This window comes from Oncorhynchus clarkii, chromosome 18 (genome assembly GCF_045791955.1).
Source record: "Oncorhynchus clarkii lewisi isolate Uvic-CL-2024 chromosome 18, UVic_Ocla_1.0, whole genome shotgun sequence".
NCBI lineage: Eukaryota > Metazoa > Chordata > Actinopteri > Salmoniformes > Salmonidae > Oncorhynchus > Oncorhynchus clarkii.
Genome location: NC_092164.1, coordinates 23,254,201 through 23,278,380, shown reverse-complemented (window position 1 = coordinate 23,278,380; position 24,180 = coordinate 23,254,201). Strand labels below are relative to the sequence as shown.

The 24,180-nt window shown below is 43.5% G+C and overlaps 2 protein-coding genes across 2 annotated transcripts; one reads left to right on the top strand and one right to left on the bottom strand.

Moving 5' to 3' along the window:
- Positions 1-1,053: 1,053 nt before the first annotated feature.
- On the bottom strand, positions 1,054-6,049 carry LOC139373228 (ras-related protein ralB-B-like). The gene is made up of 5 exons (XM_071113503.1): positions 5,924-6,049; positions 4,308-4,489; positions 3,908-4,116; positions 3,419-3,596; positions 1,054-3,169 (listed from the first exon to the last, which is right to left on the bottom strand). Exons 2-5 carry the CDS (start codon positions 4,419-4,421, stop codon positions 3,059-3,061), a joined length of 612 nt encoding a protein of 203 aa, XP_070969604.1. The 5' UTR covers positions 4,422-4,489; positions 5,924-6,049; the 3' UTR covers positions 1,054-3,058.
- A 6,534-nt stretch (positions 6,050-12,583) lies between these two features.
- LOC139373227 (inhibin beta B chain-like) lies at positions 12,584-23,906 on the top strand. Its single transcript, XM_071113501.1, has 2 exons — positions 12,584-14,377; positions 22,973-23,906. Exons 1-2 carry the CDS (start codon positions 13,963-13,965, stop codon positions 23,746-23,748), a joined length of 1,191 nt encoding a protein of 396 aa, XP_070969602.1. The 5' UTR covers positions 12,584-13,962; the 3' UTR covers positions 23,749-23,906.
- Positions 23,907-24,180: the final 274 nt, after the last annotated feature.

Sequence of the window (24,180 nt, the reverse complement as noted above, 5' to 3'; positions counted from 1 at the left end):
ACTAATAGCCAGGTCAGGTTAGGGCAGTCAGCTGAAAGGAGTGGAGTCAGGCTGTATCAGTCACACGCTCAGCACCTCCCTCTCTACTGTTGAGGCAGGCCTAGTTGTCCATGTTCAGCAGAAGGAAACAAAAATTATTCTTGCCTTTCTATCAAGACTCTGCCTCCACCTGCTGTTCAGTTTGACTGCTATGGCTGATGATCCTGAGGCAAACAACTCAACTAGGCTACAGCAAAGATATTGTATTGTATTCCTCTCTGACCGCAGGACATTATATTGGAAAAATCCTGACATCTACAGAGGCTATAGGTCTGATGAAGATGTGGTATGTCTCTTATTCTGTGTTGAGTGACTGAATGACTTGAGTCAGTAGAGGGCTCTCTTGCCAAGCTAAAAGGGTCTTCAGAACTAGTTGAGGTTTCTCAGGCCATAGGTGTTGTAGAGTGTCAGTGAGGTAGGATGTACTTGGGGTCTGGGAAGAGGTTAGCCAGCCGTCAATGGGACATGCCATCCGTGTGCTACTGGATCTAAGGCTGACCTGGATCTTATTCATTAAGCACCAAACGGAAGAAAATAGGCTAAAACAGGGAGGAACTACCTAGACTTGTCCAATAAAAGAGGCTTTAGTTTGATGCAGCAAAAATGGTTTACTACAATATGCACTAATGGATATGACCATGTCCTGCTTTGCAACAGTGTTAACAGACTGAAGGCCACATAAGGCCTCTGTCGTCCTTTCATTCAAAGTCAAGTTGAACAGCACTGGAATGGTGTTTTACGCCACTCATAAACAAAACCTTTTGGTGCTCTGCTGCCCTCAAACACAAAGGCACTAGTCAAACCACACCAGCAACATCTGACAAGGCCACAATTCCTTACCGCACTCTTTTCAAGCACATTTTGAACAGCACCTTTGACCTTGAATGACTGGCAACTGATAAGACAGACACTCAGGAGATGACAGACCCAGAAGTTGGACAGCAGGGTTGGGATCAATTCAATTTAAATTTAGGATGTATAGGGGCTACTTTAAAACACTGAGCCCACTGCAAATTCATTACAAAAGAGAACAACTTTATTTGGCAACACAAAAACAGTTTGAATATAACCCATAATAAGTGTGCATACAAACAGTAATTTAGTTTAATGCTTCAGTTTCAAGTGTAGAATTAGAAAGGCAACACTGAAACATTGACATTTTTGTGGAGAAAAAGTGCAGTCAATGTGTTCACACAAAAAAAAAGTACCAGTCAAAAGTTGACACCTACTCATTTTCAGGGTTTCTTTATTTTTACTATTTACTACATTGTAGAATAATAATGAAGACATCAAAACTAGGAAATAATAGTAACCAAAAAAAGCTGCATGAGGTAGTCACCTGGAATGCATTTCAATTAACAGGTGTGCCTTGTTTAAAAGTTTATTTGTGGAATTTCCTTCCTTCTCAGAGTTCAAGTAACAGACATCTCAACATCAACTGTTCAGAGGAGACTGCATGAATCAGGCCTTCATGGTCAAATTGCTGCAAAGAAACCACTACTAAAGGACACCAATAAGAAGAAGAGATTTGCTTGGGCCAAGAAACACGAGCAATGGACATTAGACCGGTGGAAATCTGTCCTTTGGTCTGATGAGTCCAAATTTGAGATTTTAGGTTCCAACCGCCGCGTCTTTGTGAGACGCAGAGTAGGTGAACGGATGATCTCCACATATGTGGTTCCCACCGTGAAGCATGGAGGTGGTGGTGTGATGTGACACTGTCTGATGTATTTAAAACTCAAGACACTTAACCAGCATGGCTACCACAACATTCTGCAGCGATACACCATCCCATCTGGTTTGCACTTAGTGGGACTATCATTTGTTTTTCAACAGGACAATGACCCAACACACCTCCAGGCTGTGTAAGAACTATTACACCAAGGAGAGTGATGAGTGCTGCATCAGATAACCAGGCCTCCATAATCCCCCAACCTCAACTCAATTGAGATGGTTTGGGATAAATTGGACCGCAGAGTGAAGGAAAAGCAGCCAACAAGTGCTCAGCATGTGGAAACTCCTTCAAGACTGTTGGAAAAGCATTCCAGGTGAAGATGGTTGAGAGAATGCCAAGAGTGTGCAAAGCTGTCATCAAGGCAAAGGGTGGCTACTTCGAAGAATCTAAAATATATTTGGATTTGTTTAACACTTTTTGGGTTACTACATGATTGAATGTGTCATTTCATAGTTTTGATGTCTTCACTATTATTCTACAATGTAGAAAATATTAAAAATAAAGAAAAACCCTTGAATGAGTAGGTGTGTCCAAACTTTTGACTGGTTCTATATATCATGTGGATATAGTACATGTTGGATTGTACATGTGGATAATATGTTGGATTATGAATAAAGTGACTTAATAATCTGACTGATTTTCATGCAGTGGACCATAAATTAAAAAAACTTTTAAAAAAATAGTGTAGTTGTGAAAGTAGGAATATAAAATTGATTGCAATGCAAACAGTAAGACATCAAACAGCATAGCCAATTTATCTTGGTGATGAGGCTACCTACTCCTACAAGTGAGCATCAAACCAAGGCCATATTTAAGTAGTGTGCGCGTGAGTGATCGTCTGCGATCATAACCTATATATTCACGATCAATGTTGAGGCACTTCATCTAAACAGTCCCCTCTGGACCCGTCCCCAACAGTGGCATAAAGGATGGTTTGCATAACTAACATAGGTTAGTGATAAGGCCACCCCTCTGACTGCCACAATGTGAGAGGTATTGTACATGGATTTGATATGCGTGTGTTAAAGGCAGAAGGCTCAGTTCAGAGGGAAGGATCTGTAGATCTGGGTTGTGTTCCGTAGACAAGAAACTGAAGAAAATGCTCCAAAGGGAGACATAAAATATTGTCCAATAAGAAACGCACTTTTTCCCCCCATTGCAAAAGGTTTCAAAACATTTTGCTACAGTATGTCCCAATGAACATGTCCCGGACTAATGCCACTGTGCTGCGGAGGCTCTGGTCTGGTTTGGCTCTGTGTGTCTGACTGAAAGGTTTGGCCTAGATCAAAGCAGACAACATTTGAAAGCCTTCTTGATCTTGCCTTCTTTTCCACCCTTGTCTTTACTCTCTGACATTTTCTTTTTTCGCACCTCCCTCATAAGATCAAAGAACACCTGAAAAGAATGGACAGTTATTATTTCAGCCATATAGTTACATTGAAAGTTGATTTACTGTAAAGGTTATTTTTAAATCATGCTTGCTTGTCGTTTCTGGTATCCCATGTCTTGAAACATCTCTATAACCTAATCCCCCCCCCCCCCCCCATCTAAAAATGTAGAAATCCTAAGTAAGAAATGACATGGTGTATGGTTTCTAGTCCTACTGTAGCGAAGTGCACCATATGTTTAAGTTTGGTTACATACCTTGTCAACGTTGGCTCGTGTCTTGGCTGAGGTCTCCACGTACTGCACCCCCCACTCCTCTGCCTTGGCCCGGACCTCGTCCAACGACACCTGCCTGCGGTCCTCCAGATCCGACTTGTTCCCCACCACCAACAGAGGGATGGTATCGTTCTCTGCTTTCACCCGCATAATCTGCTCCCTAGGAAGACCCGTACAATACATTAGTCCTGATGAAAAACCAGTTGGATCTAAACACTGTTGGGGTGTAATTAGCAGTGTGGAGCTGTATTTTTTAGTTCTGGGCATTTACATCTAAAAAAGACCCACGAGCACCAACATGATGTACATAGGAGCATATCAAATGAGGTGTCAAATGAACGCTTAGGGTATACTTTTTTATTTTATGGCATAAGTAAAGGCTTTGATTTCTAGATAAACAGATGGGGGAAAAGTATCAGAAATACATCAAAACACAATGTTGACGTAAAGACGCCTGCCAACTAATATTACCGGAACTCTGAGGTGGCGGTGAACGACTCATGTTCGGTGATGGAAAAGACTAGCAGGAAGCCCTCTCCGCTCCGGAAGTAGTTGTCTCTGATGGCAGCATAGTCCTCCTGTCCAGCTGTGTCCAGGATGTCGATCTGGACCTCCTCTCCATCCAGCACCACCTTCTTCCTGTAGCTGTCTGCCTTGGTGGGCTCGTAATCCTCCACAAACTAGGAGAAGGGAAGGAGTGAGGAAGGGAATCATTTTTTTACAGAATCGTAAACTCTTTTCAATGGAAAAGCAGTATTGGAGGTTTGAGTGGTGGCTTGCCCAAGTCTCTCTTTAGCCTGGGCGTCCAGACCACATTCTACAAAGGGAGCAATGTACGGAGTCTGGTAAGGACCAGACTTATCGCGCTTACCTCATCATACATGAACTGCAGAGTGAGGGCTGACTTCCCGACACCGCCACTTCCCACCATGATCACCTTGTGCAGCACCAGAGAGCTCTGGTTCTTACTCTTTCCGGTAGACATCTTTGGATTTGGACACTGTCTGCAGCTATTACACTAACGGAAACCGCCTCCACCAACACCAGAACTTCCTAAAGTTGGACACAAACATGTAAATTAGCCTATAAAACTAAAACATTAAAACATCTTTTAAAAGTTGCAAAAAAGTGTCCAGAAAAATAAGGCAGGGTTTTGTATATGCATGTACATCTAATGTCAAAACAGATCCACATGGACCTAAAAGGTTGACAAAACAGCCCATCTCAAAATGGCAGCTGACTGAAACATAGGCTGACCCCTATAATTTCATTAATGAGTTCAGCAGTGGTGTGGCAGCCTTCTAGGGCAAAATGATGTAGGCCTAGCCTACTGCACTTTCAGTACACACCTTCACAGCCAATAGGTTGGGAAATTAAGCAAACATGTGCCTAGCCAAGTACCTCCTCCACGGAGTTGAGTCCGGACAGCAGTTTTTAAATGAACCTCCGACTTGCTTTGCAGTCGCTACGTAAAAAAAAGTGTATGTTTGTCCTCTGTTGAAGCGTGTCTTTGATTGCTGAACACCCCCCCAACAACATTTAACATTTTTATGGAGTAGAGACATCCCAAGAACCCCAGATAGCAAGGACCATAGTTAAAATAATCTGAAGGAATGATATCAGTAGATCATGAAATGGATGTATAAATCAAGCATACAACAAGAGTGGAAAGCAGAAGAAGAAAGTGTGTGAGAACTTCATGTCATCAACTGAATGAAGGCATCATGTCTAGTGTAGCTGCTGCAAAATGTAATGAGGATCCAAATATTAATTATAAAAAATATATATATATATATATATATATATATATATATATATATATATATATATATATATATATATATATATATATATATATATATAAACAATGTATTGCTACAAGACCAGAGAAAACTTTCCCACAATGTAATAGGCCTTATTGTCAGTTCCAAAACAGAAACTTAAAAGCATAATAAAACACTGTTCTCAGGGACTATAAGACCAGAACTTCCCCATAGCCAAAAGTTATTTTAAATACAATACAGCTAAATGCATGCCCCTTTTAAGTGCCCTAACTACTGCCCCAAAATCCAACTTTGGCACAACTTTGGTTTGGGGGGGACATTATACCGTTGCCGTGTTTTGTATCACATTCCAAAGATAAAACTGGGGGGGACATGTCTCCCCTCTCCCCAGTGAAAATTGCACCCCTGCCAAAATCAAAATAGATGTATTTATTTTTAATTTGATTTGAGACTTCTGATACTTTCTTCCTGCTACTTTTCTTGACCCGCCACTTTCTCTCAAGGAGCAGCTCTCGATTGGATATATACAAATTAGAACGCTGTGGTCAACCGAATATTGGATGAGAATCTGTCAATCAAAAGACGTTAGCGCAAACTTCGGTATGTTTGACCAAGATAAAATATAAATCAAAACCCGCTTCTGATATCGATTACCACTTGTACATACTTCTACAAAAGTGCATAGAGATAGCAAACGTCTCACCTCGTAATGCGTTTGGTGTATTTCTTGGCTGTTATCCGGTATACACCATGGGAATGCTGAAGTAGAGGACAAGTTTCACTTACCAGCCGCAAATGCGGATATTTTGACCACTCCCGGACGTCGTGTGAAAAAAACGTTCTATGAACAGGATGTGATGTCATATGGAATTGTGCCATCAAAGACAGTACAATATGAACAAGATGGGCTAAGACGGCTTCTCTCCGATCACACTTGTAGGCGATGTCATGGCGACGTTGAATAACTGATGCCGAGGTAAAAACCAAATCATGGTGTCAGTGATTTTCACGTCGGAAAGTCGGAGCTCTAGAAAGAGGCCCGAGTTCCGGAGTTGGAAATCCAAGTAGAATGACTGTTCGAACGGCATGCGCCATTTTTTAAGACTGCATGTAAAAAAAATATTAATATTTAGAAACTTGGCGCACACCATACATATGCATTTTTCCCTTTATAAAATCAAACCGCCCCCGAAACTGTGCGCAGGTGAATGAACTAGCATTAAAACTCTGCCTGAAAAACGCCCATCATTCAACTTTTGTGACAATTATGCCTTTGTTTGCTGCATGCTTTTGATGTATAGAGTAGAGGAGACGGGATGGTTGTAACACTTTTCACCTTTTCGTCAGTTTCTCAGAGATTGTTTATGGAGGTGTATTTGAAACTTGACACAAACAACCTACAGCTGTCCTTTACAAATTGGTGTGGTTATTATATATGTCAATCAAATTGCAAATGCACGGTGTTGTCTTAAATACAAGTCGGGAAGTGTTACAATTTACCCAATGGTCTAGGTTAGTAACAGTGCTTGGGGTGTAATGTAACAGAATGAAATGTGCATAAATCATGACATGCGACTATTTATTAAACACCTTTATTGAGAACATGAGAGCAACATTGCCATGTTTAACATTCTGTATGGCAGAGATAATAATACACTTAAATAATCAAATGTATTATTTTACCCTCTAAATGGTATTTCTCAACCATACAACAACTAGGCTAAACTAAACACCTACACCTGAATGTTTGTGGTGTGTGTCTGTGAGACTTTTTTAACCTGCTTGATGGGTGTATCTGTCAAAATCACAGTTTTTCTCCTCTTCCTACCCCTTGCTGTAATTTTCCTGGGCCCTGCTTTTGGGAAGGGGCGTACATCAACTGGATTGATATTAGAAGGGTAACAAGGTGTTTCCCAGCCACAGCCTGATACATGTGGGGAGTTGTCCTGTGAGGTGACTGGAGAGGTGGCCTGGAAGGCAGTTGGAGAGGTGGCCTGGAAGGCAGTTGGAGAGGTGGCCTGGAAGGCAGTTGGAGAGGTGGCCTGGAAGGCAGTTGGAGAGGTGGCCTGGAAGGCAGTTGGAGAAGTGGCCTGGAAGGCAGTTGGAGAAGTGGCCTGGAAGGCAGTTGGAGAAGTGGCCTGGAAGGCAGTTGGAGAAGTGGCCTGGAAGGCAGTTGGAGAAGTGGCCTGGAAGGCAGTTGGAGAAGTGGCCTGGAAGGCAGTTGGAGAGGTGGCCTGGAAATAAGCTGTAGAAGAGACCTGGGAGGCAGCTGGAGAGGTTGCCTGGAAGGCAGTTGGAGAGGTTGCCTGGAAGGCAGTTGGAGAGGTAGCCTGGAAGGTGGCTGGAGAGGTGGCCTGGAAGGAGGCTGGAGAGGTGGCCTGGAAGGGAGTTGGAGAGGTGGCCTGGAAGGCAGTTGGAGAGGTAGCCTGGAAGGCAGTTGGAGAGGTAGCCTGGAAGGCGGCTGGAGAGGTGGCCTGGAAGGCGGCTGGAGAGGTGGCCTGGAAGGAGGCTGGAGAGGTGGCCTGGAAGGAGGCTGGAGAGGTGGCCTGGAAGGCAGTTGGAGAGGTGGCCTGGAAGGCAGTTGGAGAGGTGGCCTGGAAGGCAGTTGGAGAGGTGGCCTGGAAGGCAGTTGGAGAGGTGGCCTGGAAGGCAGTTGGAGAGGTGGCCTGGAAGGCAGTTGGAGAGGTGGCCTGGAAGGCAGTTGGAGAGGTGGCCTGGAAGGCAGTTGGAGAGGTGGCCTGGAAGGCAGTTGGAGAGGTGGCCTGGAAGGCAGTTGGAGAGGTGGCCTGGAAGGCAGTTGGAGAGGTGGCCTGGAAGGCAGTTGGAGAGGTGGCCTGGAAGGCAGTTGGAGAGGTGGCCTGGAAGGCAGTTGGAGAGGTGGCCTGGAAGGCAGTTGGAGAGGTGGCCTGGAAGACAGTTGGAGAGGTGGCTGGAAGACAGTTGGAGAGGTGAGCTGGAAGTCAGCTGGCAAGATCAGTGTGTCAGCTGGAGCAGGACGACCAGTGATAAGTGAGGGTGCAAAGTCACATTCCTGAAATATATCAGGGTTGTATGGCCAAATGCCAGTACACCTGAACCCAGCCAGTACATTGGCAGGTGTTGTGGCACCTGTTATGACAAGGCCTGGAATGTTATATATGGTCAGTTGGAGAGCTGGCCTGGAAGGCAGTTGGAGAGCTGGCCTGGAAGGCAGTTGGAGAGTTGAACTGGGAGGCAGCTGGAGAGGTGAACTGGGAGGCAGCTGGAGAGGTGAACTGGGAGGCAGCTGGAGAGGTGAACTGGGAGGCAGCTGGAGAGGTGACCTGGGAGGCAGCTGGAGAGGTGACCTGGGAGGCAGCTGGAGAGGTGACCTGGGAGGCAGCTGGAGAGGTGGCCTGGGAGGCAGTAGGAGAGGTGGCCTGGAAGGCAGTAGGAGAGGTGGCCTGGAAGGCAGTAGGAGAGGTGGCCTGGAAGGCAGTAGGAGAGGTGGCCTGGAAGGCAGCTGGAGAGGTGGCCTGGAAGGCAGCTGGAGAGGTGGCCTGGAAGGCAGTAGGAGAGGTGGCCTGGATAGTTGTGGGCACAGTGGTCAAATTGGCCTGAGGGGTATCTGAAGAGGTGACCTGGGAGGCAGCTGGCAAAACCAGTGTGTCAGCTTGAGCAGGACGATCAGTGACAAGTGAGGGTGAAAAGTCACATTCCTGAAATATATCAGGGTTGTATGGCCAAATGCCAGTGCATCTGAACCCAGCCAGTATATAGGTGAGTGTTGTGTCACCTGTTTTGACAAGGCCTGGAATGTCACATATGGTCAGTTGGAGAGCTGGCCTGGAAAGCAGTTGGAGAGATGAACTGGAAAGCAGTTGGAGAGGTGGCCTGGCAGTCAGCCGGAGAGGTGGCCTGGCAGTCAGCCAGAGAGGTGGCCTGGCAGTCAGACGGAGAGGTGGCCTGGAAGTCAGCTGGAGAGGTGGCCTGGAAGGCAGGTGGAGAGCAGGCCTGGGAGGCATCTGGAGGGGTGGCCTGGGAGGCAGTTGGAGAGGGACCTGGAAGGCAGTTGGAGAGGTGGGTGGGAAGGCAGTTGGAGAGGTAGCCGGGAAGGCAGCTGGAGAGGTGGCTTGGATAGCTGTGGGTACAGTGGGCACAGTAGCCTGAGAAGTCTCTGAAGAGGTGACCTGGGAGGCAGCTGGCAAGACCAACTTGTCAGCTGGAGCAGTTCTATCAGTGACAAGTGAGGGTGCAAAGTCACATTCCTGAAATATATCAGGGTTGTATGGCCAAATGCCAGTGCATCTGAACCCAGCCAGTACATCGGTGGGTGTTGTGGCACCTGTTTTGACGAGGCCTGGAATGTTATATATGGGCAGTTGGAGAGGTGGCCTGGAAAGCTGTGGGCACAGTGGGCAAATTGGCCTAAGGGGTGTCTGAAGAGGTGAGCTGGGAGGCAGCTGGCAAAACCAGTGTGTCAGCTGGAGCAGGACAGTCAGTGACAAGTGAGGGTGCAAAGTCACATTCCTGAAATAGTCACATTCCTGAAATATATCAGGGTTGTATGGCCAAATGCCAGTGCATCTGAACCCAGCCAGTATATAGGTGAGTGTTGTGTCACCTGTTTTGACAAGGCCTGGAATGTCACATATGGTCAGTTGGAGAGCTGACCTGGAAAGCAGTTGGGAGAGATTAACTGGAAAGCAGTTGGAGAGGTGGCCTGGCAGTCAGCTGGAGAGGTGGCCTGGAAGGCAGCTGGAGAGGTGGCCTGGCAGTCAGCTGGAGAGGTGGCCTGGAAGGCAGCTGGAGAGGTGGCCTGGAAGGCAGCTGGAGAGCAAATCAAATGTATTTATAAAGCCCTTCTTACATCAGCTGATATCTCAAAGTGATGTACAGAAACCCAGCCTAAAACCCCAAACAATGCAGGTGTAGAAGCACGGTGGCTAGGAAAAACTCCCTAGAAAGGCCAGAACCTAGGAAGAAACCTAGAGAGGAACCAGGCTATGAGGGGTGGCCAGTCCTCTTCTGGCTGTGCCGGGTGGAGATTATAACAGAACATGACCAAGATGTTAAAATGTTCATAAATGACCAGCATGTTCAAATAATAGTAATCACAGTAGTTGCCGAGGGTGCAACAAGTCAGCACCTCAGGAGTAAATGTCAGTTGGCTTTTCATAGCCGATCATTAAGAGTATCTCTACCGCTCCTGCTGTCTCTAGAGAGTTGAAAACAGCAGGTCTGGGACAGGTAGCACGTCCGGTGAACAGGTCAGGGTTACATAGGTGCAGACAGAACAGTTGAAACTGGAGCAGCAGCACGGCCAGGAGGACTGGGGACAGCAAGGAGTCATCATGCCAGGTAGTCCTGAGGCATGGTCCTAGGGCTCAGGTCCCCCGAGAGGGAGAAAGAAAGAGAGAATTAGAGAGAGCATAGTTAAATTCACACGACACCGGATAAGACAGGATAAGTACTCCAGATATAACAAACTGACCGCTTCAAAAAGAAAAAAAACCAATTGCAAAATGTTGTGGACCTGTAAACAGATCGTTTGAATTCAAACATATTTTGCATTTACTTTTCCCCAAACCTAAATATGCTGCACTGCCAGCGAATTCTGAAACGTTGTCTAGCATGCTCGATAAAATGTAAAACCTACTAGGCCAACTTACAGTGGTATCTTACACTCTTCAAAGCAAAATATCAACTGTCTGTTCATCTGTTAAATTCCATTGTAGGCTATATTATAAACCACGCTCCCTTTTGGATGCATAGAGCAAAATACTTGAAATAATAGCCTACCTAATAGGCCCAATTAAATGAGAGCTGCGCATTGTAATTTGTTGTAGGTTAAAACTTCTTCTGTAACATGAACCTATCATGGCCAGGAAAGGTGGGGTGGAATTTATGCTGCATGAAAATATGTATTATGTTTATAAATGAAATGTTTACTTGAGGCATTTGAAATTACAGTAGGGTATTCAGATATACAGTAGCCTAGCCTAAAAAATAAACGTAAATGGAAAAGGTGAACCGCCTGTTCTACCATTAAACTGCGCTCCGAATCGGATCGCATGGAGTAAAATTGGCTACTTGAAATCGAATTACTACTATAAAGTGGGTCCACGTTGTTGGCGATGGGGGAACGTCCCTCCCACATTCTGAAATTGCATTTTTGTCCCCGGGTTTTATCATTGGAATGTAATGCAAAACGAGACAATAGTGTGATTTAGGACCATGCGGACGCCTCAGAGCGGTCGGTAGGGTGTTTGGAGTGTTAATCAGACTGCCTGTGGGGTACTTCGTGACTATGAAACTGTCAGTCAGAAAATGTGAGGAATTTATTCTGCAATGATCATAGGAAATACCTATTTTAGAATGCAAAGTTGCAGAAAAATTGATCTTCACTCTTCGAAATACTCGGCTGCTTGCTTGCAAGGCAATACTTCATCCAACCACTAGAAACTGTGCGAAAGCTAAGAACATTCGCAGATCAAGTTCAGTTTCTTTTTTAATGGCGCACACATGTTTTTGGGAGCCTATATATTTGGTATATAGGCCTACGCAACGTTTATAAATTAGGCCTCATGGGTAATTGCAATTAACTACAGGTAGAAACAGAATCCAAAAGTGTTTCTGCCCTCCAGGACCTTAATTGCACAGACTTGCGTTTGACAAATACATTGGCTTATATATTATTATTATTATTACAGATATTATTATCTATAGGCCTATAGGCCTATGACAATTAGAAACGGATGAAAACGTTTTAATTTATCACACCTAATTAATTAATTACCTAATTACACAGTCATTGTGCATTGTTTTCCCTCAATATTATCCAGTAAATTTCATGATTTATGCTGTAAATTAATGTTTTATTGTTCAACTGTTAGATAGATATGCCTATATAGGTTATATGGCTCAGGCCTATCGGTTTATTGCCTTGCCTGGCTGCAGATTGTAAAAAAAAATGTGTACGATTCATGCAATGTGTAGTTGCAATATTTAGAAGAAGGGTGGCAGCATTTAACAACTTTCAACTTGATCTTTTTGTTATAGTGTTGGGAGAGCGCACATAAAACAATTGCTGGGCATTCACAAATGACTGTGTTGCCAATGTTCGGTAAAACGTATTATGTGATATATGTATTAGACTTATATTTCACTTCTATTTGAGTGACGACAAAACAGAGCTCTGACTTGAATTGGTCAATGTTTTTGTATCACTTAAAATAATAAAAGTGGTGCCTTGGCAGGTCACCTTTTGGCGCTTTAATCTTTATTACCTTGGTGTTGTTTCCAATTCACCCAGTGTTGTTTGGGAGATGCTTATGGTCGCCATGCTGCCATGCGTGAGCCACAACAAGAAAGGCTTGTCAAAAATCTGTCCGTACCATTTATTTATTTATTTTTTCATTTGGAGCATCTATAGGACACGCGTTTTCTGTTTGTTTGTTCGCATGAAAAGGCAACAACAACAAAAACAGTACATTTGGATAGCATGTGTTGATGGTAATGTTTTATATTAAAACATGGTCTTGTCTAGGCTATTAGACCTACAGGCTTCATAAGGAACATATCAAATGTTAATTAATTATATAATTGAAGTTTATTGATGTATTCCTGGTTCTTATTTCTAAAGTAGATAGTTTCCACTGTAAAGATAGCCTATGCTAATGATTCTATATATTGTGCGCAAATCAATGCATTATATATATTCTATGTATTGTGCGCAAGTCATCAGGCAGTCTGGTAAACAATTGGTTACTTCAATTCGTAAGTATTGTTTTTATCTCTCCTAATTCGTTTTCCATGGGCCATAAGCATTTTCTCTGGACAGGAGAGCTAAGGAGGATAGTTTACCTTAAGCCTGTGCATAATCTCCTACCAAATACTAGGAGTCTGTTTAGTTGGTGGGACGTCCCACGTGGTTTCAACTCCCTGTATAAAAACTTTCAGTCTATGGAGGACTCCTAAATCGACCTAGCAAGAGAAAGGTTCGTCCGATCGTTAGACCTCTTTGTGCTCAAGTATATCAGGGCAATTTCATATCGGGAATTCAAATCCAATTAAGGTGCATTTTAACAAGGATACACAGGAACAAAAACTGAAGGAATATTGTCCAAAGCAAATGACAAACTGGATGCTACAATATGCGATAAGTTATTATTTGACCGACCCTTCAGCTTTTTCCATTTATGGAATATCCTGATTTGTGTTTATCAACCAATGGGTGATTTTCCTTTCGTGTAGTTTGTCCTCTTCTATTCGTTTCTAAATGATGATTATTGCGAATTGCAGTTCAATTAAACCATGGCATGATACGTCAGGCATTGAACTGAAACTCAATTGACGGATAATGGTAGCCTACTGATTTTTAAATTGTGTTACCTTGAAAGGGTGAAGCGAAGGCATTGAGACAAGCAGAACGGACTTGACTCCCAAATGTGCCCCTGAAGTGAAGTCAACTGAGTGACAGACATCGGGAATGAAAACAGACACGAAATAAGGGGAATATTTCAGGTTACGGTGAATGGAATAGTTAATTCCATCAAAATGCGTCTGAATTGAGTGAAATATTTATTATTGCTTGGACTCCTTACAAAGTATACGGACTAACGGGATTCTACAACATTATCTTTATTTTCATTCGAAATCGTATTTTCTTAAAAACGCCAAGTGAATAGCCTACATTTGACAGAAATATTGTGCAAACATTTTTATAGTAGAAAACGAATTATTGCACTACAAATATCACGACTTTCCTTCTTCATAAAGAAAATGATTAACTGTATAATCAAAGTGGCATTATTTGTGGCTTGCGTGCTGTCTGTCCGCTGCAAAGAAGCGGCGCCGGGATCCTTGAACCCTTTGCCGGGAATGCAGACGCAAACCGTAGCTCAGGAAGCTTGCTCTTCGTGTGGCATCGGTCAGCCCGAAGAATCGGGACAGGTGGACATTGACTTTCTGGAGACGGTGAAAAGGCATATCTTGAGCAGGTTACAGATGAGGGTAAGACCCAACATCACCCATCCTATCCCGAAGGCGGCGATGGTGACTGCGCTTCGGAAACTACACGCGGGTAAAGTGCGCGAGGATGGGAGAGTAGAAATCCCGAATCTGGATGGACACGCGACCAGCAATGCCAATGAAGTGCTGGAGGAAAGCTCGGAGATAATCAGTTTCGCAGAGACAGGTGTGTAATTATTGTATATTACAGGCAAGCTACCGTTTACTCTATTGTATTAGGAAAAATATGAACAAATAAAACCACTTTTACGCAAAGACCAAGCTGGGTATGGTGCCTAAGGTTTGGACTAAACATTAGACCAAGGTGATGTAGCGCATCATTCCCGGCCCCGCTAAGAGCAGAACGGCTCTGTGATTTGAAAATACATTCACAAATTCCTCACAGTAGGCATAGTAGTACCCTAATTTCTAAATATTGTATATTTATATTTAAAGGGTAGGGAGCATGAAACCAGAAATCAACTGATGCGGGTTCCATGCATACAGGAAAAGTCAGTCAAATAGCTTGAAATATAAAACTAAACAAAACCAAATGTTGTTTCTGTTCATCATTTATAGATGTTTTAAATTATTATTTTTCCCAATCTATTCTGCAAACACTTTGGGTTATTTGGTAACCTAGCGCTGGTTAACTAGTGGACAGAACAGATGTTTGGTTATTTTGACCCAGCCAGTTGGGTTGGGTGAATAACTCAACATGTTGGTTTGTTGTGATTACCCAAACATGGGTTCATTTAACCATCAGTTGGGTATTTTTTACTCTCATGCTGGGTGGACCAAGCAGCTTGGCCTTTTTGAATGTAATCCTTAGGTTATTTTCAGGAGGCGTATTAGGGGCGTGGCTTTCATCTATATTTTATTGGCCACCCATGAGTTTAGATTATTAGGATCCCCATTAGCTATTGTCATGGCTAGAAGGATCCAAGTTTTGTCAAATTAACAGTTGACATTTTTTTGGAAACCATGTGTTTGTTGTATTTGATACCATCATACCTATGCCACTCCAGCCATTACCACAAGCCCATCCTCCCTGATTATTGTGCCAACAACTTCTTGTGGTCCACATAGAAACCTACAAATACATGACAAAGTATAGACAGTAATAGACAAGAGCAACATAAAATATTACATTAAATAAAAAATAAAAATAGTTGTGTGTATATATAGGAAAGCACACCAAGATTCAACAAAAACACTATTTACACACTATTCACATATACATATCAATATTCTTATGTACAGTACAGTTAAATTAGATCTTTAGAAATAGGAGAAGCGTTGTGATGAAATCTGTTTTTTTTTTAAATCTGTTTTTAAAGTTAGACTTGCTTTTTGCCTGTGTAACCTCTGGTGGAAGAGCATTCCATGATGACATGGCTCTATACATACTGTAACTGACCGATGCATTCAATCTGTTTTTGGTTTGGGTACTGTAAGAGACCAATAGTTACGTGTCTGGTGCAGTACAGTTGAAGTCTGAAGTTGACATACACCTTAGCCAAATACATTTAAACTCAGTTTTCACCATTCCTGATATTTAATCCAAGTAAAAATTCCCTGTCTTAAGGCCAGTTAGGATCACCACTTTATTTTAAGAATGTGAAATGTCAGAATAATAGGAGAGAGAATGATTTATTTCCGCTTTTATTTCTTTCATCACATTCCCAGTGGGTCAGAAGTTTACATGCACTCAATTAGTATTTGGTAGCATTGCCTTTAAATTGTTTAACTTGGGTCAAACGTTTCGGGTAGCCTTCTACAAGCTTCCCACAATAAATTGGGTGAATGTTGGCCCATTCCTCCTGACACAGCTGGTGTGCGAGCAAGGAGGCCTACAAACCTGAGTTAGGTTTGTAGGCCTCCTTGCTCGCACACGCTTTTTCAGTTTTGCCCACACATTTTCTATGGGATTGAGGTCAGGGATTTGTGATGGCCACTCCAATATGCTTGGGGTCATTGTCCATTCGGAAGACCCATTTGCGACCAAGCTTTATCTTCCTGACTGATGTCTTGAGATGTTGCTTCAATATATCCACATAATTTTTCTTTCTCATGATGCCATCTATTTTGTGAAGTGCACCAGTCCCTCCTGCAGCAAAGCACCCCCACAACATGATGCTGCCACCCCCGTGCTTCATGTTTGGGATGATGTTCTTCGGCTTGCAACCCTCCCCCCTTTTTCTCCAAACATAATGATTGTCATTATGGCCAAACAGTTCTATTTTTGTTTCATCAGACCAGAGGACGTTTCTCCAAAAAGTACGGTCTTTGTCCCCATGTGTAGTTGCAAAGTGTAGTTTGGCTTTTTTAATGGCGGTTTTGGAGCAGTGGCTTCTTCCTTGCTGAGCGGCCTTTCAGGTTATGTCGATAGAGGACTCGTTTTACTGTGGATATAGACACTTTTGTACCTGCTTCTTCCAGCGTCTTCACAAGGTCCATTGCTGTTGTTCTGGGATTGATTTGCACTTCTCGCACCAAAATACATTAATCTCTAGGAGACAGAACGTGCCTCCTTCCTGAGTGGTATGACAGTGGCGTGGTCCCATGGTGTTTATACTTGCATACTATTCTTTGTACAGATGAACGTGGTACCTTCAGGCGTTTGGAAATCGCTCCCAGGGATGAACCAGACTTGTGGAGGTCTAACATTTTTTTTCTGAGGTCTTGGCTGATTTCTTTTGATTTTTCCATGATGTCAAGCAAAGAGGCACTGAGTTCGAAGGTAGTTTGTCTACTTTACCGTGGAAATAGCCATTGAAATCAATGCCTGTATCAAAAGGTTTTGTTATAAATTACCCATCAACTTCAATGTTAAGTTTGGTCACAAAATGTCTCAATTTACAGTATGTCAACCAATCAGCTGACCAGCCTGACTTGTTTGCCACTTTTTGCATCATTGCTTTGAACCATCAAATTATTCAGTTTATCATTGATCCAGGGGGCTCTAACAGTTCTCACAGTTTCTTAACAGGTGCATGTTTGTCAACAATTGGCAAGAATAATACTCCACGTGCTGCATCTGCACTCTCCTCCTTATACACATCAGACCAACATACATTTTTTATTTCTTCAACAAAAGACTGTTGTTGTTTTTTGTATGATCTCTCGGTAGTTTGGCTTTCCTTGTTATTGCCACAATGTTATGGTCACTACAGCCAATGGGAACGTATATTGCTTTGGAGCAAAGCTCTGCAGCATTAGTGAATATATGATCAATACAAGTGGATGTCACAGATCCAACACTATTGGGAAACACTCTAGATGGTTGAGTGATATCCGGCATATACAGTTGAAGTTGGAAGTTTACATACACCTTAGCCAAATATATTTCAACTCAGTTTTTCACAATTCCTAACATTTAATCCTAGTAAAAATTCCCTGTCTTAGGTCAGTTAGGATCACCACTTTATTTTAAGAATGTGAAATGTCAGAATAATAGTAGAGATTTATTTCAGCTTTTATTTCTTTCATCACATTCCCAGTGTGTCAGAAGTTTACATACACTCAATTAGTATTTGGTAGCATCGTCTTTAAATTTTTTAACTTGGCTCAAACGTTTCGGGTAGCCTTCCACAAGCATCCCACAATAAATTGGGTGAATTTTGGCCCATTCCTCCTGACAGAGCTGGTGTAACTGAGTCAGGTTTGTATGCCTCCTTGCTCGCACACGCTTTTACAGTTCTGCCCACAAATATTCTATGGGATTGAGGTCAGGGCTTTGTGATGGCCACTCCTTGACTTTGTTGTCCTTAAGCCATTTTGCCACAACTTTGGAAGTATGTTGGGTTCATTGTCCATTTGGAAGACCAAGCATTAACTTCCTGACTGATATCTTGAGATGTTGCTTCAATATATCCACATACTTTTCCTTTCTCATCTATTTTGTGAAGTGCACCAGTCCCTCCTGCAGCAAAGCACCCCCACAATATGATGCTGCCACCCCCGTGCTTCACAGTTGGGATGGTGTTCTTCGGCTTGCAAGCCTCCCCCTTTTTCCTCCAAACATAACAATGGTCATTATGGCCAAACAGTTATATTTCTGTTTCATCAGACCAGTGGACATTTCTCCAAAAAGGACGAGCTTTGTCCACATATGCAGTTGCAAACCGTAGTCTGGCTTTTTAATGGCGGTTTTGGAGCAGTGGCTTCTTCCTTGCTGAGCGGCCTTTCAGGTTATGTCGATATAGGACTCGTTTTACTGTGGATATAGACCCTGTTGTACTTGTTTCCTCCAGGATCTTCACAAGGTCCTTTTCTGTTGTTCTGGGATTGATTTGCACTTTTCGCACCAAAGTATGTTCATCTCGAGGAGACAGAACGCGTCTCCTTCCTGAGCAGTATGACGGCTGCGTGGTTCCATGGCGTTTGTACTTGCTTACTATTGATTGAACAGATAAACGTGGTACCTTCAGGCGTTTGGAAATTGCTCCCAAGGATGAACCAGACTTGTGGAGGTCTATCATTTTTTTCTGAGGTCTTGGATGATTTCTTTAGATTTTCCAATGATGTCAAGCAAAGAGGCACTGAGTTTGAAGGTAGGCCTTGAAATACATCCACAGGTACAGCTCCAATTGACTCAAATGATAACAATTAGCCTATCAGAAGCTTCTAAAGCCATGACATAATTTTCTGGAATTTTCCAAGATGTTTAAAGGCACAGTCAATTTAGTGTATGTAAACTACAGACTCACTGGAATTGTGATACAGTGAATTATAAGTGAGATAATCTGTCTGTAAACAATTGTTGGAAAAAATGACTTCTACATAAAGTAGATGTCCTAACCGACTTGCCAAAACTATAGTTTGTTAACAATACATTTGTGGAGTGGTTGAAAAACAAGTTTTAATGACTCCAACCTAAGTGTATGTAAACTTCAGACATCAACTGTAGTCACAGTAAGATGCTTCATCTTGAGAGGACAACTGTTAGTATCAGAGACCTTATCTAACATCATAAATGACATTCCTGTTCATCATACTGCAAATATATATATAGATTTTTTATTTTATTTTTTTATTACATATTACAATAAGGTATACCACCTTATTGTGTCCCAACAATGGGATTTACAGTGGCTTTTAGGGAACTCATACACTTCTATAAGCATCATTAAAGCTACAAAGAAGTCCATGTTTAACCATAGCATGTGATAGCTATTCAACAGAACAGATGAACAGGAATGACATTTGCTCAGGTGGCTAAAAATAACTATCTGAATGCCACGCCCCCTACTAAACTATGCCTCCAGTCTTCTGATTCTCTGGGTCATATCTCAATAACCCAGCATCAATAACCCAGCATCAATAACCCAGCAGTTTTAAAAGAAAACAACCCAACTAAGTGACCCAACACCTGCAACCCAGCAGTTAGGTCAACCAAACAACCAAGCATTTGTTAGTGTGAGCACAGAAAAAGTGTGTCCTCGGGCTGAGGTTCACACCCCTAGAGACTCATAAAAAATGTCACTATAACAGCCTCATTAGCACTCATCTTCAAAACAACAGCATAGATTAAGGGTCGGTATAATATCGCATTCACATTCAAAGGAATGATATGGACAATCCCAAAAAGATTTGAAGCCCCATCATATTTTCACATTATTCACAAAAGCTCTGTAACTTTGTACTGTACATTTGTGTAGATTCAGTTGAGTTGCCTTCCTTGTGCCTCTTTGCCCTCCTTGCCAGTTGGCAGTATTACCCAGGGTGGTAGCTGCTACCAGCTGGTCGTGGCACTGAGAAGAGCTCACAGAACAATTTGCTTAGAGGTGATTAAAGGGGGACTGGAAATGATCAATGATGCCACCTGCTTGGGCCCACGTGTATTCAAATCAAACCTCTTATTGCCTCTTATTTTTATAGCAGTTTAAGTCACCCCAGATTTTCTCTAACCGGCTGCGCATCTCTCCAACACAATTAGTGTCAGTGATTTGGTTAGCTGATCAGAGACATGTTCAAAACCAACCCTGTTTGGTGCTTCTCAAATACACTTAGCACAATTTCTTCTATCTAGTACCTAAAAGGGTTATTCGGGCTGTCCCCATAGGAGAACCATTTTTGGTTCCAGGTAGAACCCCTTTGGGTTCCAGGTAGAACTCTTTTCACAGAGGGTTCTATATGGAACCCAAAAGGGTTCTTTTACCTGGAACCAAAAATGGTTCTCCTATGGGGAGAGCTGAATAATTCTTTTGGAAGCCTTTTCTCTAAGATTGTACAGTCAATCTAAGACACCTGATAAAAATCTTAATGTTCACCCATGCTGAGCGTTTCATCTGAATGCCGCCCACATAATATGATTCTACTGTGATCTTCTGTTGAGAGTCCTGATACCAGCTATAAGCTGACCTGAAAGAAGGGCTGCTGTAGAATGGCTGTACATCTACATAAGGTCAGCGCTTTGTGCCAGAACCATGCATGCTGAATGTAGAGTGAACTGGAATGGTGAACTCACTGCCACTGACTGTTCCGTATTAGAATGCATGGTGTGAGGGACCATCTCCCTTATATAGTCCTAGAGTGGGACTTGGTTCCTGCCTGCGCAGTACTCATTGACTTCATCATGCTTGTATGTTAGACCTTGTATTTGCCGTTGTTGTGTACGGTTACTACAGCAGTCGCCTGACAAAGATGCAACAATGTCAGCTATAGTGATAGCATCTGAAGACGCTTTCTCTGCAACTCTGTTTCTGTCCCTGAGAAGGATAATGAAAGAATGCTGTATACTGCATTGGCGCTCTCATAAGATCACCTGACAAACCCCTTTCTGATTGGATGTGTCTTTTTGGGGAGTATTCCGTTCTTGAGTATCCTGTTCCATCTAAGACAATTTCCCTCTTTACTCACCGAGTGAAAAATGGACCCCTTAGGTTTGTTTCACAAAGCCCCCCTCTTCCCGCCTCCCCCGTTGAAAGAAGAAATAACCGATACAGTAATATATCAACGTCATCCATTGGTAAACAGAAGATAAATAGAACCTCCATTTCAAATCAGGAGACACTTGGACTTAGTGTTTTGCTTATTGTTGGTCACGTCTTGACAGCTGTGCTGCCACCCATGGCCTGGTGCTAGTACAGTCAGAGTGTGGTCTATAGCTGTCTGTTGACTAAGTCTTTAAGTTGAGTAATAACAAGGAGATTACCTGTCTTGTGTTGTGTGAGGCAGTGCAGATGGAGACTGGCTGAGCAGGCCAGGGCAGCCTCCATTATAGCTGATGCCTGATGATGGGGCCCAGGCCCGCCCAGGTCGGGTCCCCTCGCTTTGGGCGGCAAGCAAGCAAACAGGCAGGCAGCACAGCTCACTGTTCAGGCTGGAGAGGTGACCCTTGACATGTGTGCGTTTTCCAACTTTCCTTCACCTGACAGCATGTTGCTCAGTCAGTCACAGAGAATCTATGTAGAGTGTTGCTGATGGTCTCTCAGGTTAGAGGTTTTCACTCTCACTGGAGGCCTGGGGAGAAACCATCTATTTCAGTTACTGCCTTAGCTACTGAAGATGTCACTGTCTCTTGGGTTTCTTTAGGTAGTTCAAGGTTCAGATCTTCTCTTGATCAGCTGAACGGTGGTGCAGGGCGCCTGACCAGGCAAAGTCAGTGAGTGTGGACGAGTAGGAGTTGTTTTGGTCATGTCATGTGACAAGTGCAAGTTAGATTTGAATTTGACTTTGGACCCTGACCCTACCCGAACCCGAACCTGAACCTACCCACACATGAAAACAATATGGCACAAACCTAAAACGACTAAACATTGGCACGCACTGTGCAACCAGAAAAGGTTTCTGTGGTGATAGTTGGGTTGTTGGGAAGGCCAGCTAGTTTCATGTAAATTCCTTTTTTCCTTCATCATTAATCCACAGTGAAGCTGTGCTCCTCTTCACTCGCTGTGCCTGGCTTTACCATGCCTTTGCTTCCTTTACATCACATTACTGTGCATTGTGTAAGCAGTTAGGCTCAGTAAGCTCTCGTTTTTCTGCAGTATTCACAGCAAAGCCTTTGAGCCTTTGTACTTGGCTCTGATAAACCCTCTTCTCCATACCCAGCCTGACTCGGGGCCAGGGGCAACTTCAAGTGGGCCTGATCCCAGATCTGTACTGTCATGTCACTCACAATCAAGGCTCCCTATAAGCAAAGGCCAGCTGGAACTGATTCCAGACCTGCTGATGCTGCACTGTCGTTGCAGACCTCATGTAGGCCTATGTGACAAGACCAGGGCATGTATTCATAAAGCGTCTCAGAGTAGGAGTGCTGATCTAGGAACAGGTCCCCCCTCTTTTTCACGATGATCTAAAATACAAAACTGATCCTGGATCAGCTTTTCTGAGTACGTGCCCTGGACCAAGAAGAGGCTGAGTGACTCTGTTAGAGCCGTCTCCCAGTGTACACCCATCTACCAAATCCCTTTAGTACCAGTCCAAACTCTGTTTTACATCCCAGGCCAGATAAAGATGACATTAAGACAGGCTATAACCAGGGAGGCCATAGTAACCGCCTATCTCAATTTAATCCCAAACTGTTGAACTGTTCCCAATGTGCCCAGTTCTTGTCCAGCTATTCATCCAACAATCCAAGCTTGGGACCACCCAGTGTGATAGTATCTTCTTGACGCTTTGTCCAATAGCAGTAAGGTTTTTGAAAGATGTTTGTTTACACCATATAGCCAATGAATCTTTGTGTTTGTCTCCTTTTTTTAGCATTGCCATACTGACCTTTAAAGGTTTAAACTGACTTTTAACAGACCTTTTCCTATTCTGTTCCTGTCTTTCCCAGATGAGCAGGTATCATCCAAATCCAGTTTGTTCTTCCTGATCTCCAATGAGGGAAACCAGCACCTGTACGTGACCCAGGCCACCCTCTGGCTGTACTTAAGGCTGCTTCCCAACACCCTGGACAAGGGCCAGCGGAGGAAGGTCACAGTCAAGGTGTACTACCAGGAGCCTGGCCTTGGCAGCAAGTGGAGCCTGGTGGAAAAGCGTGTCGAGCTGAAGAGGAGCGGCTGGCACACCTTCCCCCTGACCAACGCTATCCAGATGGTGTTCGAGAAGGGCGGCCGGCGGCAGAACCTGGACGTGCGCTGTGAGGGCTGCGAGGACCTGGCGGTCTTCCCAATCCTCGTGAACCAGAACGACGAGTCCCACAGGCCGTTTCTAGTCGTACAGGCCCGGCAAGCGGACAACAAGCACCGCATCAGGAAGAGGGGGCTGGAGTGTGACGGGAGCAGTAGCCTGTGCTGCAGGCAGCAGTTCTACGTAGACTTCCGCCTCATCGGCTGGAACGACTGGATCATCGCGCCGTCGGGGTACTTTGGGAACTACTGCGAGGGCAACTGTCCAGCGTACATGGCGGGAGTGCCAGGGTCGGCGTCGTCCTTCCACACTGCAGTGGTCAATCAGTATCGGATGAGAGGCATGAGCCCCGGCTCCATGAACTCCTGTTGCATCCCCACCAAGCTCAGCACCATGTCAATGCTCTACTTCGACGATGAATACAACATCGTCAAGAGAGACGTACCCAATATGATCGTGGAGGAGTGTGGATGCGCTTGAGTTGAGACTGCATGTGCTTCAAGTGGACTTTTATGAACATTTGTAAACAAGAAAAGGATATTCCAAAATGAATTATAGAAATCAAAGTGATATTTATGGACAATTATAAGGCATACACACATGCACACACAGCTTCATTCATTCACACATATCCTACACACTCATTCTCACACATGCCTGAACAAACACTTGTATATATATTTATGTTTGTTAATAATATTCTCTGGTAGAAGCCTTTTTTCTTTTGCCAACATATGAACATGTGATCCAATCCCATTTTTTTGTGAACATGTGTTTGCAAATTCATGTAGGTGTCATTATCAGAGGGATTGGAACCAAATGGTACTTATCGCATTATATCTTTTCCAAGATTGCCATTTCTATTCTGAAAATGGAGAGTTCTATTTCGATACTCTGACGAAGGTGGAAAAG

Excerpts from the sequence above, each read along its gene's own strand:
- LOC139373228 (XM_071113503.1), bottom strand. The coding sequence starts at position 4,421 with ATGTCTACCGGAAAGAGTAAGAACCAGAGCTCTCTGGTGCTGCACAAG. Across the intron at positions 4,117-4,307 it reads TGCAGTTCATGTATGATGAG|TTTGTGGAGGATTACGAGCC; the intron begins GTAAGCGCGATA and ends CCCTTCTCCTAG. Across the intron at positions 3,597-3,907 it reads ACCGCCACCTCAGAGTTCCG|GGAGCAGATTATGCGGGTGA; the intron begins GTAATATTAGTT and ends GGGTCTTCCTAG.
- LOC139373227 (XM_071113501.1), top strand. The coding sequence starts at position 13,963 with ATGATTAACTGTATAATCAAAGTGGCATTATTTGTGGCTTGCGTGCTG. Across the intron at positions 14,378-22,972 it reads AATCAGTTTCGCAGAGACAG|ATGAGCAGGTATCATCCAAA; the intron begins GTGTGTAATTAT and ends TGTCTTTCCCAG.